Consider the following 15,025-nt stretch of genomic DNA (forward strand, 5'->3'; position numbering starts at 1 on the left):
TCCCTACACACTGGGCAGACCACTCCATAAGAGCCCTCTGTTGCCACGCAATGGTAGGATCATGGGTGCTTAACCAGGGAAGCCCCAACACCACGGGGTACGCAGGAGAGTCAATCAGATAAAACTGAATGATCTCCTCATGATCCCCCTGCGTCGTCATCGTCAGTGGTGCTGTGACCTCCCTGATCAGGCCCGACCCCAATGGCCGGCTGTCTAAGGCGTGGACAGGAAATGGAGCTTCTACCGGCCGAAGGGGAATTCCTAACCTACAACAAAATGCCCGATCAATAAAGTTCCCAGCTGCGCCTGAATCTACTAGCGCCTTATGCTGGGAATGAGGTGCCACCTGTGGAAATCTCACAGGAATACTCATGTGACCAACAGAAAGCTCTGGGTAAGTGGGGCGCCTACTCACCTGAAATGACTCCCCAGTGCGTGACCTGTTGTCCCCTCTCCCAGGAGACCCTCCCCAGCACCTGGCCGCGGTGTGTCCTCCACGACCACAGTTGGTGCAGGGGATGGCCCACCCTCGGGTTCTCTCTCCTCCTCTCTCTAGCGCCAGCACCCCCGAGCTCCATGGGAATCGGCTCGGAGGTGCTGGAGGGTGGAATGGACGACCCCCACTCGGGACGTCCGCGGGTAGCCAGCAGGGTGTCTAGACGGATGGAAATGTCCACCAACTGGTCGAACGACAGGTTGGTGTCCCTGCAGGCCAGCTCACGACGAACGCCTCTCGTAGGCTACACCGGTAGTGGTCGATGAGGGCCCTCTCATTCCACCCCGCATCCGCCGCTAGCGTCCGGAACTCCAGTGCGAACTCCTGTGCGCTCCTCTTCCCCTGTCGGAGGTGGAACAGATGCTCTCCCGCCGCTTTCCCCTCAGGTGGATGATCGAAGACAGCCCTGAAGCGGCGGGAGAACTCCGCGTAGGTGATGGTAGCGGCGTCTATTCCCCTCCATTCGGCGTTGGCCCACTCCAACGCCTTGCCGGATAGACAGGAGATGAGGGCGGAGACGCTCTCGTATCCCGAGGGCGCCGGGTGTATGGTGGCCAGATAGAGTTCCACCTGCAGGAGGAATCCCTGACACCCGGCTGCAGAACCGTCATATGCCCTCGGGAGCGAGAGCCGAATGCCACTGGGTTCCGGTGCTGAGAGAGGAGGACTGGCCGTTGGTGATGGGATGGTGTAAGAGTGCGTGGGCACCTCTCGAGTCACCAACCGGCGCAGAGTGTTGGACACCTCGTCCATGGTGGCCCCAAGTTGCCGGATCATGGTGTCTTGGTAGCTGATCCGGTCTTCCAGGGATTCGGGTGCCGCCGCTGTTCCTGCTGACTCCATAGTTTAGGTGTGTTGTTCTGTCAGTAGTTCCGATGTGGATGTGGTGGAGGAGTCAGGCTCAGGACACAGAGGATACGTCCAAAAAAGACTTTAATAGTCCAAAGAGCAACAAACAAAACACGACCTCGAAAACAGACGGAGGCGAGGCAATTACGCAAACACGCGTAAACAATAATCCCTAACATAGACAGAGTGCAGACACGCAGCTCTGCACGACAGGCAGAAAATAACAACACACAATCAGACTAATGCAAAACAAGGAACTTATAAGACAAGTAATCAACACACAAATGGACACAGGTGTAGAAGACAGACAAAAGCAATCACACTACGAAACATAGAGCGGTGGCAGCTAGTACTCCGGGGACGGCGAACGCCGAAGCCTGCCCGAACCAGGAGGAGGAGCAGTCTCGGCAGAATCTGTGACAAGGAGGACCGTGGCTCATGGTGACGCAAGGCCCAGACCCTCCTCTGACATTTGAATGATGAAATATGGATATTTCCAAAAACACAGTGCAAACATGACATGACATCACATACTAGACGGTTCAGAACTGTATGGGCCATGATGACAAAATGAAGGGTGATGGTAGGGGGGCTTTGGAGTATGCTTATTATAGATTGGGGGGATACACATACTCATGTCGAACGAATGTCTGCATATACAGGTATGTGTGTGTAGATCTACAGTTAACTATACCTTGAGTTAGGGCTGGGCGATATGGCCAAAATATCATATCACGGTATTTTAAACAAGTTGGACGGTATTTGACAGTATCTTATATTTTTGAATAATAAAAGTTCTACATTTGCTTTATGAGTAGTGCGTGACCCTAGGGTGGCAACACATACAGTGGGGGAAAAAAAGTATTTAGTCAGCCACCAATTGTGCAAGTTCTCCCACTTAAAAAGATGAGAGAGGCCTGTAATTTTCATCATAGGTACACGTCAACTATGACAGACAAATTGAGAAAAAAATCCAGAAAATCACATTGTAGGATTTTTAATGAATTTATTTGCAAATTATGGTGGAAAATAAGTATTTGGTCACCTACAAACAAGCAAGATTTCTGGCTCTCACAGTCCTGTAACTTCTTCTTTAAGAGGCTCCTCTGTCCTCCACTCGTTACCTGTATTAATGGCACCTGTTTGAACTTGTTATCAGTATAAAAGACACCTGTCCACAACCTCAAACAGTCACACTCCAAACTCCACTATGGCCAAGACCAAAGAGCTGTCAAAGGACACCAGAAACAAAATTGTAGACCTGCACCAGGCTGGGAAGACTGAATCTGCAATAGGTAAGCAGCTTGGTTTGAAGAAATCTTTGGATGCAACTGTGGGAGCAATTATTAGGAAATAGAAGACATACAAGACCACTGATAATCTCCCTCGATCTGGGGCTCCACGCAAGATCTCACCCTGTGGGGTCAAAATGATCACAAGAACGGTGAGCAAAATCCCAGAACCACACGGGGGGGACCTAGTGAATGACCTGTAGAGAGCTGGGACCAAAGTAACAAAGCCTACCATCAGTAACACACTACGCCGCCAGGGACTCAAATCCTGCAGTGCCAGACGTGTCCCCCTGCTTAAGCCAGTACATGTCCAGGCCCGTCTGAAGTTTGCTAGAGTGCATTTGGATGATCCAGAAGAGGATTGGGAGAATGTCATATGGTCAGATGAAACCAAAATAGAACTTTTTGGTAAAAACTCAACTCGTCGTGTTTGGAGGACAAAGAATGCTGAGTTGCATCCAAAGAACACAATACCTACTGTGAAGCATGGGGGTGGAAACATCATGCTTTGGGGCTGTTTTTTCTGCAAAGGGACCAGGACGACTGATCCGTGTAAAGGAAAGAATGAATGGGGCCATGTATCGTGAGATTTTGAGTGAAAACCTCCTTCCATCAGCAAGGGCATTGAAGATGAAACGTGGCTGGGTCTTTCAGCATGACAATGATCCCAAACACACCGCCCGGGCAACGAAGGAGTGGCTTTGTAAGAAGCATTTCAAGGTCCTGGAGTGGCCTAGCCAGTCTCCAGATCTCAACCCCATAGAAAATCTTTGGAGGGAGTTGAAAGTCCGTGTTGCCCAGCGACAGCCCCAAAACATCACTGCTCTAGAGGAGATCTGCATGGAGGAATGGGCCAAAATACCAGCAACAGTGTGTGAAAACTTTGTGAAGACTTACAAAAAACGTTTGACCTGTGTCATTGCCAACAAAGGGTATATAACAAAGTATTGAGAAACTTTTGTTATTGACCAAATACTTATTTTCCACCATAATTTGCAAATAAATTCATTAAAAATCCTACAATGTGATTTTCTGGAATTTCTTTTCTCATTTTGTCTGTCATAGTTGACGTGTACCTATGATGAAAATTACAGGCCTCTCTCATCTTTTTAAATGGGAGAAATTGCACAATTGGTGGCTGACTAAATACTTTTTTTCCCCACTGTACATTCTAAGTGATTTCAATGCGCTCCATTCTGATTGTTTTATACTGTTCAATTCATCTTCAACCAAAATAATTTTCAGCATTTGAGATCATTTCCACATAGGGCAAACCATCTAGGCCTTATTTTTAACCAGGAACAACAAATGCACTCCTTGAGTGACAGGGCTAGGTCTGTGTGGAAAGCTGCATGGAGAGCGAGAGATGACTCAAGTACATTTTGGTCATTTAGCAGACACTCTTATCCAGAGCGACGTACAGGAGGAATTAGGGTTAAGTGCCTTGCTCAAGGGCACATCGACAGATTTTTCACCTAGTCGGCTTGGGGATTAGAACTAGCGACCTTTCGGTTACTGGCACAATGCTCTTAACCACTAAGCTACCTGCCGCCCAGGTAGTGAGGTAAACTATAAAAATGTATGTTACACACGGCGTATCACATTTAACAAATTAAACGTTCAAATACCGTTATAGAAGGTAAAGTAAAAACCCAAACCGGTCTGTGCATCGTAAAATACGATATAGCGCCCAGTCCTACCTTGAGTGAAGAACAGTATTAGTTTGACTCCTTGACTTCCCATTTGAACTGTATTCTGGGTAACTTGACTTATAAATGTTGTTGTGGGTGACACTTATAACATCACTCATTGGTCTCAGTGCTGAATAGCATAATTACTGTACATGCAGTAATAATACGTCTTCATATAGTTGTGCAGCGATGTGAAATATTGTTGTCTGCTTCCTGTAAAGTGAAGGTCTTGGGTTACTGCTAAGTGTACACTTGTCAAAGTGCTCAGTTTGGCTCCTGTGAAGTGTGCACTTGTCTCCACTCAGCTTGACTCTTCTGCCAGATGTTGGCATGAACTGAACATCACTTTTGCATTTGTAAGTTTGCTTTCCATTATTAAGTGTAGCACACAGACACACACACACACACACACACACACACGCAAACACACGCACACACACACACACACTCAAACAATATCTTCTGTCTTTCTCTCTCCCATTTCGTCACGCGAGCTGCACTCATCTGAAAAATCGTTCTTGCGATGGTGAAAAGAGCCTAATCATTTGCGAGCAGTGTAATCACCTCTGGAGCATTAAGTAACACTATCTGATGTAGGAGGCATCTCTGTGAATACACTTCAACATTCATGAACCCATTAAGACATCCCTCTCTGTAATGTTGTGATGAACAGACAGGAAATTGGTGTCCTGATGAAGCAGTGCAGAAAAAGTGGGAACATTTGTCATCCAGGTACCATGTTTAAGAAATAATTTAGATGTTTCTAAAGGTTTATGAGAAGCCCTGGTTTATAAAATAGTTGGTGGGCCTATCACTAAAGGTTTATGAGAAGCCCTGGTTTATAAAATAGCTGGTGGGCCTATCACTAAAGGTTTATGAGAAGCCCTGGTTTATAAAATAGTTGGTGGGCCTATCACTAAAGGTTTATGAGAAGCCCTGGTTTATAAAATAGTTGGTGGGCCTATCACTAAAGGTTTATGAGAAGCCCTGGTTTATGAAATAGTTGGTGGGCCTATCACTAAAGGTTTATGAGAAGCCCTGGTTTATAAAATAGTTGGTGGGCCTATCACTAAAGGTTTATGAGAAGCCCTGGTTTATAAAATAGTTGGTGGGCCTATCACTAAAGGTTTTGCTTCTCATGATGGTAAATTATTTACAGTTATCTAGGGTCAAGCATCTGTTTCCTGTAGTGGTACATATGAGCAATTACAGTACATTATACTCCACTTAGCCTTTAAAATGACAAACACATTAAGAGGAGAATCATTGTATCTGCGGAGCACAGAAAAGGTTGAAATTGTAATTTATGCAGTGTGGCATTTCCCAGCACCACCAAGTGCCCCTGTGGGTCCTCCATTCTGCAAGACAGTCATATGAGAAAAGGCTAACGTTGATTAGCCTCAGGGAAACTACCTCTAACCCGCAGCCTGCGCTCTGACTGGCTAATGTGGAGGTGGGAATGTGAAATAATATTTAATTGTATTATGTGATATGAATGCAATCAAACCCAATGGCCACCAATAGAAGAGTGAAGAGGGGGAATTGAGGAGAAATGTGGGATGCTAACATGGGCTTGATTCGTTATTATGTTTGGGTCATGGACCTCTTCTTATTAGCAGCGAAGACGAGCGAGGCAGATGTATGTTGAAGAAGGGAGAGAAAGATGAGAGATGTGAGAGAAAAATATGTCTTTGATTAGTGCGTCTTCTCCAGGGTGAAAGGTTGAGTGAAGCTTCTGGAACACACAGATCTTTTTCAGGCAGACGATCACACGAGGACACACCTCTCCCTCCCTCCCACCCTCCCTCTGCATCCTTTCCAGCAAGCGTTGGAGCCTGGTTGGTCCCACAGGGTTTCAGGGAGATTCCTCTGGGACAGTCGCTTGACATTTTTGGGCCATCTGAAGTGCTTGCTGAAATATCAGGTCTCTCTCCCTCCTCATATCAATGTTCGCGCCATGGCAACACAACAATGAGGCTGAAGTGTTAGCGAGGCAGACACCTTTTCATTAAGCTTCGCCGCACCAGAAGCACTCAGAAAAAGGGTGTTTGTTTGGGTGTTAACGCGTATGGTGGAATAACTTCTCTTGTCAAATTAGTCCCTCTTTTCTTTTCCCATATCTGCTCCTTTCTTCTCTCCCTCTCTTCCTCTAAGAGACCCTGCTCCCTCTCTCCTCTCCTCTCCTCTCCTCTCCTCTCCTCTCCTCTCCTCTCCTCTCCTCTCCTCTCCTCTCCTCTCCTCTCCTCTCCTCTCCTCTCCTCTCCTCTCCTCTCCTCTCCTCTCCTCTCCTCTCCTCTCCTCTCCTCTCCTCTCCCCTTCTCTTCATCTTAGAGAGCCCGCTCCCCCTCTCCTCTCCTTTCTTCCTCTCTCCTCTCTTCCTCTCTCCTCCATCTTCTCCTTTGTTATCTAATCGTGTTAAATCTCATTTCTGCTCTTATCCTTTGGTCTAGAGGGTGTAAGTAAAAAGAGAGGAGCGCAATCTTTTTAATGCTAGCATTCATATACTTTTTCATTATTCTTCTGGCTTTCAACCTGGAGGCTTTGTCCTATTGGTCTCTCTACTATCTTCCTCCTGACCTGCATAATGGACCTGTTGCTCCAAGGTTTGTTCCCTCCTCTGTGACTCAGCCATAGAGAATATGAATGCAACAGCATTATAAACTGAGCCCCATTAACTTAACCAAACACCTGGAGCAGAATCTGCAAGAAGGTGCACTGTGATCAACCAGATGTTCAACAGCCTCACTAGATCTCCCCGTCGGTATGTTGGATGTAGTTCTGATAATAGGGGGTACATCCTGGCACTGTGGAGTCAGGAGGGGATGTGGTAATGCCTATCCACTCTTTCTGTGTAATGTTACATTCTGGGTAGGTGCCAAAGCTAGAGAATAAGGCAGATGTTGCTATGGTGACCAGGGAACATCTGTGTGGAGCTACTAAATGGGCTGGTGATGTTTTTCACATTTTCACAACCTTTTCACCAGCCGGTGAGGGAGAGAGAGCCTGCTCTCAGGGAGAGATGGAGTGCAAAAGTGGCCCCTTTAGAAAATGTGTTTATTTTGTTCAATTAGGTACATTACTGTTTTCCCTTTGTTAAATAATTTGTTTGTTTTCAAAGTCAGTGCTGTTGGCAGATAAAATTAATAGTATGAACACAGCATTAATCCCTTATGATATAAAGCTGAAGGGCAACAAAATTGAGTGACACTTTCTTTGAAATGGCCATCATGAATCCAGTAAAATGCTGACTTCAATTCAGTCTGACACCCAGAAACAGACTGATACCGTCACAGCTACCATTTTGGACACATGAACCCAGATCAATGTAAACTGAGTAACACCAGAGCGAATCCTTGTCTGGGGGTTTCACAAAACAGACAAATGCGGTGGAGATTCAATGAAAGTGCATTTCTCCCTGAGTAGCAGCTTGTTCTCCATCTGTTCATATACTGTAGGGCCTTCTATTATTCTCTGTCTTACTGCCTGTTAGGTGTGTTAGTCTGGCAATAGAACTCAATACTTCTACTTAACAGCCAGATGGCACTGCCAAGAAAGACATCCCAGCAGCCAATGAAAGCCTGCCTGAAGCTAAATTGTTGAAAATAAAAAAATAGCAACATTGAAATATCAATAGATATCTTTATTTATGCATTGGAATACATTGTGTCCCTTTCCCCTCAGACAAACACTATCAGAATATACCAGTGGTGGTCGGTGCCATTTAAGATGAGGGAGGACGATTATGTTTTTTATGAGAATCGCCTTATTCCTATTACAGCATATTGGATGACTGTCATTCATATTCCATTCACCCAGCTCAATGTAACATCAACAGGTTTAGGTTACTACATGATATTCACATTTTCCTTATACCCAACATGAGGTTGCTACAACCTAGCCTATGGATTAAAGTTTACAACATAGGTGCAAAGGTCAAGAGAACTTTGAGTAATTCTGTAACTCAGTTGGTAGAGCATGGCGCTTGCAATGCCAGGGTTGTGGGTTCGATTCCCACGGGGGGCCAGTATGAAAAATGTATGCACTCACTAACTGTGAGTCGCTCTGGATAAGAGCGTCTACTAAAATGTAATCAAGGTGACAGACAGTGACACATTAAATACCACCTTGCCTGCATCTAGCTGATCTAGGGTGTAGTAATTTGTCCAACAGTTGCAAACGAGAGTTTATTTTGGAGAAGTTCAGGTACAGTGAGGGAAAAAAGTATTTGATCCCCTGCTGATTTTGTACGTTTGCCCACTGACAAAGACATGATCAGTTTATAATTTTAATGGTAGGTTTATTTGAACAGTGAGAGACAGAACAACAACAAAATAATCCAGAAAAACGCATGTCAAAAATGTTATAAATTGATTTGCATTTTAATGAGGGAAATAAGTATTTGACCCCCTCTCAATCAGAAAGATTTCTGGCTCCCATGTGTCTTTTATACAGGTAACGAGCTGAGATTAGGAGCACACTCTTAAAGGGAGTGCTCCTAATCTCAGTTTCTTACCTGTATAAAAGACACCTGTCCACAGAAGCAATCAATCAATCAAATTCCAAACTCTCCACCATGTCCAAGACCAAAGAGCACTCCAAGGATGTCAGGGACAAGATTGTAGACCTACACAAGGCTGGAATGGGCTACAAGACCATCGCCAAGCAGCTTGGTTAGAAGGTGACAACAGTTGGTGCGATTATTCGTAAATGGAAGAAACACAAAATAACTGTCAATCTCCCTCGGCCTGGGGCTCCATGCAAGATCTCACCTTGTGGAGTTGCAATGATCATGAGAACGGTGAGGAATCAGCCCAGAACAACACAGGAGGATCTTGTCAATGATCTCAAGGCAGCTGGGACCATAGTCACCAAGAAAACAATTGGTAACACACTACGCCGTGAAGGACTGAAATCCTGCAGCGCCCGCAAGGTCCCCCTGCTCAAGAAAGCACATATACAGGGCCGTCTGAAGTTTGCCAATGAACATCTGAAGATTCAGAGGAGAACTGGGTGAAAGTGTTGTGGTCAGATGAGACCAAAATCGAGCTCTTTGGCATCAACTCAACTCGCCGTGTTTGGAGGAGGAGGAATGCTGCCTATGACTCCAAGAACACCATCCCCACCGTCAAACATGGAGGTGGAAACATTATGCTTTGGGGGTGTTTTTCTGCTAAGGGGGCAGGACAACTTCACCGCATCAAAGGGACGTTGGACGGCGACATGTACCGTCAAATCTTGGGTGAGAACCTCCTTCCCTCAGCCAGGGCATTGAAAATGGATCGTGGATGGGTATTCCAGCATGACAATGACCCAAAACACACGGCCAAGGCAACAAAGGAGTGGCTCAAGAAGAAGCACATTAAGGTCCTGGAGTGGCCTAGCCAGTCTCCAGACCTTAATCCCATAGAAAATCTGTGGAGGGAGCTGAAGATTCGAGTTGCCAAACGTCAGGCTCGAAACCTTAATGACTTGGAGAAGATCTGCAAAGAGGAGTGGGACAAAATCCCTCCTGAGATGTGTGCAAACCTGGTGGCCAACTACAAGAAACGTCTGACCTCTGTGATTGCCAACAAGGGTTTTGCCACCAAGTACTAAGTCATGTTTTGCAGAGGGGTCAAATACTTATTTCCCTTATTAAAATGCAAATCAATTTATAACATTTTTGACATGCGTTTTTCTGGATGTTTTTGTTGTTATTCTGTCTCTCACTGTTCAAATAAACCTACCATTAAAATTATAGACTGATCATGTCTTTGTCAGTGAGCAAACGTACAAAATCAGCAGGGGATTAAATACTTTTTTCCCTCACTGTATGTTTATCCCCATTTTGTTCCGTTGTCTTCAGTTTAAGAAAAAAAAAATTCAAAGAGATCTGCGGAATGAATATAACCCTGATCAGACGGAAACACAGTTCACTTTCATAGCAGACACATACAAACAGCATGATCATTTTGATCGTTGGATAATTCCTTCTCACATCTATGAGCTCTACTCCTCTCACGTTTTCCCTTTGCTTGTGGACTTCAGTGCACAACACATCAGCTGTCTGTGACCAGGCGAAAAACCTTTCATTTTACATTTTAGTCATTTAGCAGACGCTCTTATCCAGAGCGACTTACAGTTAGTGAGTGCATACATTTTTCATACTGGCCCCCCGTGGGAATCGAACCCACAACCCTGGCTTTCAAACGCCATGCTCTACCAAATGAGCTACACAGGGCCTTTCCAAGACAAACCTTCATATTTTTATTTTTATTTCACCTTTATTTAACCAGGTAAGCCAGTTGAGAACAAGTTCTCATTTACAACTGCGACCTGGCCAAGATAATGCAAAGCAGTGCGATTAAAAACAACAACAACACAGAGTTACATATGGAATAAACAGAACATACAGTCAATAAGACAATAGAAAATCTATATACAGTGTGTGCAAATGTAGTAAGTTATGGAGGTAAGGCAATAAATAGGCCATAGTGCAAAATAATTACAATTTAGTATTAACACTGGAGTGATAGATGTGCAGAAGATGATGTGCAAATAGAGATACAGGGGTGCAAATGAGCAAAATAAATGTAAATAACAATATGGGGATGAGGTAGTTGGGTGGGCTAATTACAGATGGGCTGTAGTGATCGGTAAGCTGCTCTGACAACTGATGCTTAAAGTTAGTGAGGGAGATAAGTGTCTCCAGCTTCAGAGATTTTTGCAGTTCATTCCAGTCATTTGCAGCTGAGAACTGGAAGGAATGGCGGCCAAAGGAGGTGTTGGCTTTGGGGATGATCAGTGAGATATACCTGCTGGAACGTATACTACGGGTGAGTGTTGCTATGGTGACCAATGATCTAAGATAAGGCGGGGATTTGCCTAAAAGTGATTTATAGATGACCTGGAGCCAGTGGGTTTGGCGATGAATATGTAGTGAGGGCCAGCCAACGAGAGCGTACAGGTCACAATGGTGGGTAGTATATGGGGCTTTGGTGACAAAACGGATGGCACTGTGATAGACTACATCCAATTTGCTGAGTAGAGTGTTGGAAGCTATTTTGTAAATGACATCGCCAAAGTCAAGGATCGGTAGGATAGTCAGTTTTACGAGGGCATGTTTAGCAGCATGAGTGAAGGAGGCTTTGTTGCGAAATAGGAAGCCGATTCTAGATTTAACTTTGGATTGGAGATGCTTAATGTGAGTCTGGAAGGAGAGTTTACGGTCTAACCAGACACCTAGGTATTTGTAGTTGTCCACATATTCTATGTCAGACCCGCCGAGAGTAGTGATTCTAGTCGGGCGGGCGGGTGCAAGCAGCGTTCGATTGAAGAGCATGCATTTAGTTTTACTAGCGTTTAAGAGCAGTTGGAGGCCACGGAAGGAGTGTTGTATGGCATTGAAGCTTGTTTGGAGGTTTGTTAACACAGTGTCCAATGAAGGGCCAGATGTATACAAAATGGTGTTGTCTGTGTAGAGGTGGATCTGAGAGTCACCAGCAGCAAGAGCGACATCATTGATATACACAGAGAATAGAGTCGGCCCAAGAATTGAACCCTGAGGCACCCCCATAGAGACTGCCAGAGGTCCAGACAACAGGCCCTCCGATTTGACACATTGAACTCTATCTGAGAAGTAGTTGGTGAACCAGGCGAGGCAGTCATTTGAGAAACCAAGGCTATTTAGTCTGCCAATAAGAATGCGGTGATTGACAGAGTCAAAAGCCTTGGCCAGGTTGATGAAGACGGCTGCACAGTACTGTCTTTTATCAATCGCGGTTATTATATCGTTTAGGACCTTGAGCGTGGCTGAGGTACACCCATGACCAGCTCGGAAACCAGATTGCATAGCGGAGAATGTATGGTGGGATTCGAAATGGTCGGTGATCTGTTTGTTAACTTGGCTTTCAAATACTTTCGAAAGGCAGGGCAGGATGGATATAAGTCTGTAACAGTTTGGATCTAGAGTGTCACCCCCTTTGAAGAGGGGGATGACCGCGGCAGCTTTCTAATCTCTGGGGATCTCAGACGATACGAAAGAGAGGTTGAACAGGCTAGTAATAGGAGTTGCGACAATTTCGGCTGCTAATTTTAGAAAGAAAGGGTCCAGATTGTCTAGCCCAGTTGATTTGTAGGGGTCCAGATGTAGCAGCTCTTTCACAACCGCATATCATAACCGCTAACCGCTACACACAGCCTACATTGTTGTCACCATATTAGCTAACGTCATAGTCAACATAGCTACTAGAACTAATGTGTTAGTAAACCTAATACAATCATGCAGTGCAGTGTACAGTTAGCAAGCAGTTTAGCAGTTACACTGGCGGGCCCCGGTGGCAATAAATTAATAAAACCAAAAGCTTACCTTGACTTGGAAGAGTTCCAGTGTTGGATAGCCATAGCCAGCTAGGTAACATAGCTCCATCTCTGTTTGAGCCGGGTGTTTGAGTAGGCTAAGTAAGTGACAGGGAAAAAAATATGACATATAACTAGCTCTCTCTCTCTCTCTCTCTCTCTCTCTCTCTCTCTCTCTCTCTCTCTCTCTCTCTCTCTATCTATCTCTCTCTCTCTCTCTCTCTCTCTCTCTTTCTCTTGCTTCTCCTTCATTTTTGAAGAAATATTTTTTCGGAACTGTTCAACTATTGTCTTTCTCTCTCTTTAAGTCAACTACTCACCACATTGTATGCACTGCAGTGCTAGCTAGCTGTAGCTTATGCTTTCAGTACTAGATTCATTATCTGATCCTTTGATTGGGTGGACAGCATGTCAGTTCATGCTGCAAGAGCTCTAATAGGTTGGAGGACATCCTCCGGAAGTTGTCATAATTACTGTGTAAGTCTATAGAAGGGGGTGAGAACCAGGAGCCTCCTAGTTTTTGTATTGAACTCAATGTACACAGATGAGGACGGAAACTAGCTGTCCTCCAGCTACATCATGGTGCTACCCTACAGAGTGGTGTTGAGGCTACTGTAGACCTTCATTGCAAAACAGTGTGTTTTAATAAATTATTTTGTGACGTGAATATATTTAGTGTAGTTTTACCTAAAACTGATAACTTTTTTAGATGTTTCACTATTTTATTTATTTCTGAAATTCACTGAGGAGGATGGTCCTCCCCTTCCTCCTCTGAGAAGCCTCCACTGGAATATACATTTTTAAATGTTTTGTCATTTAGCAGACACTCTTGTATATACCCACTGGGCACACACTGGTTGAATCAACGTTGTTTCTACGTCATTTCGATGAATAGACGTTGAATTGACGTCTGTGCCCAGTAGATAATGTATCAGTGTTGTTGAGTGAGTGTGTTAATTTGGCTTTTTGTTTCTCCACAGTTGTGTGAGAGTTTGCTTTTTCAAACCAATTCCTCATTCTCTCTGTCTCTCTTTCTTTCTCTCTCTGTCTCTCTTTCTTTCTCTCTCTCTCTCTCTCTCTCTCTCTCTCTCTCTCTCTCTCTCTCTCTCTCTCTCTCTCTCTCTCTCTCTCTCTCTCTCTCTCTCGCTCTCTCTCTCTCTCTCCCCCCTCTCTCTCTCTCTCTCTCTCTCTCCCCCCCCTTCTCTCTCTCTCTCTCCCCCCTCTCTCTCTCTCTCCCCTCTCTCTCTCTCTCGCTCTCCCCCCTCCCCTCTCTCTCTACAGGTTGACAGGACAGAGGTGATCCGTAGCTCTATAAGCCCCACCTTCTCTAAAGTCTTCACCCTGGACTTCTACTTTGAGGAGGTACAGCGGTTACGTTACGAGCTCTATGACATCAGCAGCAACCACAACGGCATCAAGGAGGCTGACTTCCTGGGGGCCATGGAGTGCACACTGGGACAGGTGTGTTTCCATGGCAATGCCACGCTAACTCCAACTCGCTATCTCTGACACAATCAAATAAAATACAATTTTATTTGTCACATGCGCCGAATACAACAGGTGTAGACCTTACCGTGAAATGCTTACTTACAAGCTCTTAACCAGCAATGCAGTTCAAGAAATAGAGTTAAGAAAATATTTACTAAATAAACTAAAGTAAAAAAATTAAAATTAAAGTAACACAATAAAATTACATAACAATAACAAAGCTATATACAGGGGGTACCGGTACCAAGTCAATGTGTGGGGGGGTACAGGTTAGTCAAGGTAATTTGTACATGTAGGTCTGCTAAATGGCATATTATTTATATATTATGTAGGTAGGGGTAAAGTGACTATGCATAGATAATAAACAGCGGGGGGGTCAATGTAAATAGTCCGGGTGGCCATTTGCTAAGTGCTAAGTGCTAATGCTAGACCGAGCTGAACTTAGAGACCTTTAAAAGCCGTTAGTACACCCAATCAGACTGTTTACTCAAGAAAGACAACACCTCCCTCTAACCCTCCCTCTCTGCACGGGCAGTGTATCGTGTTTTATATCAACCATTTTCACCTGCAAAAGGGAGCTCTCTCTCTTGCTGTAATGTTTACATACAGTCAGCCACCAGTAAAATGACATGCCGCGTGCAAATAACGATAAGGCACGTAATGAAATAATCCCCCAGACTTTCATTAAGAGTGTTTTGCTACATGCAGCCGTCGGCTGAAACAGTTGGCGTCCGGAACACCAGCGGACCTGGAATGTTTGAGCCTTCTGAGCCTCTCTCTGGGGTGGCAGGTAGCTTAGTGGTTAAGAGCATTGTGCCAGTAACCGAAAGGTTGCTGGTTCTAATCCCCGAGCCGACTAGGTGAAAAATTTC

At 44.9% G+C, this 15,025-nt stretch overlaps 1 protein-coding gene across 1 annotated transcript in view; it reads left to right on the plus strand.

Annotated features, from left to right (window-relative positions):
* Nucleotides 1-15,025, plus strand: part of LOC123481009 (copine-4-like) — a 103,574-nt gene that overhangs the window by 43,979 nt on the left and 44,570 nt on the right. The window contains 1 exon segment of the mRNA XM_045205597.1: nt 13,947-14,126. Coding sequence (XP_045061532.1) covers nt 13,947-14,126 — 180 coding nt within the window.

This window comes from Coregonus clupeaformis, chromosome 2 (genome assembly GCF_020615455.1).
Source record: "Coregonus clupeaformis isolate EN_2021a chromosome 2, ASM2061545v1, whole genome shotgun sequence".
Lineage (NCBI taxonomy): Eukaryota > Metazoa > Chordata > Actinopteri > Salmoniformes > Salmonidae > Coregonus > Coregonus clupeaformis.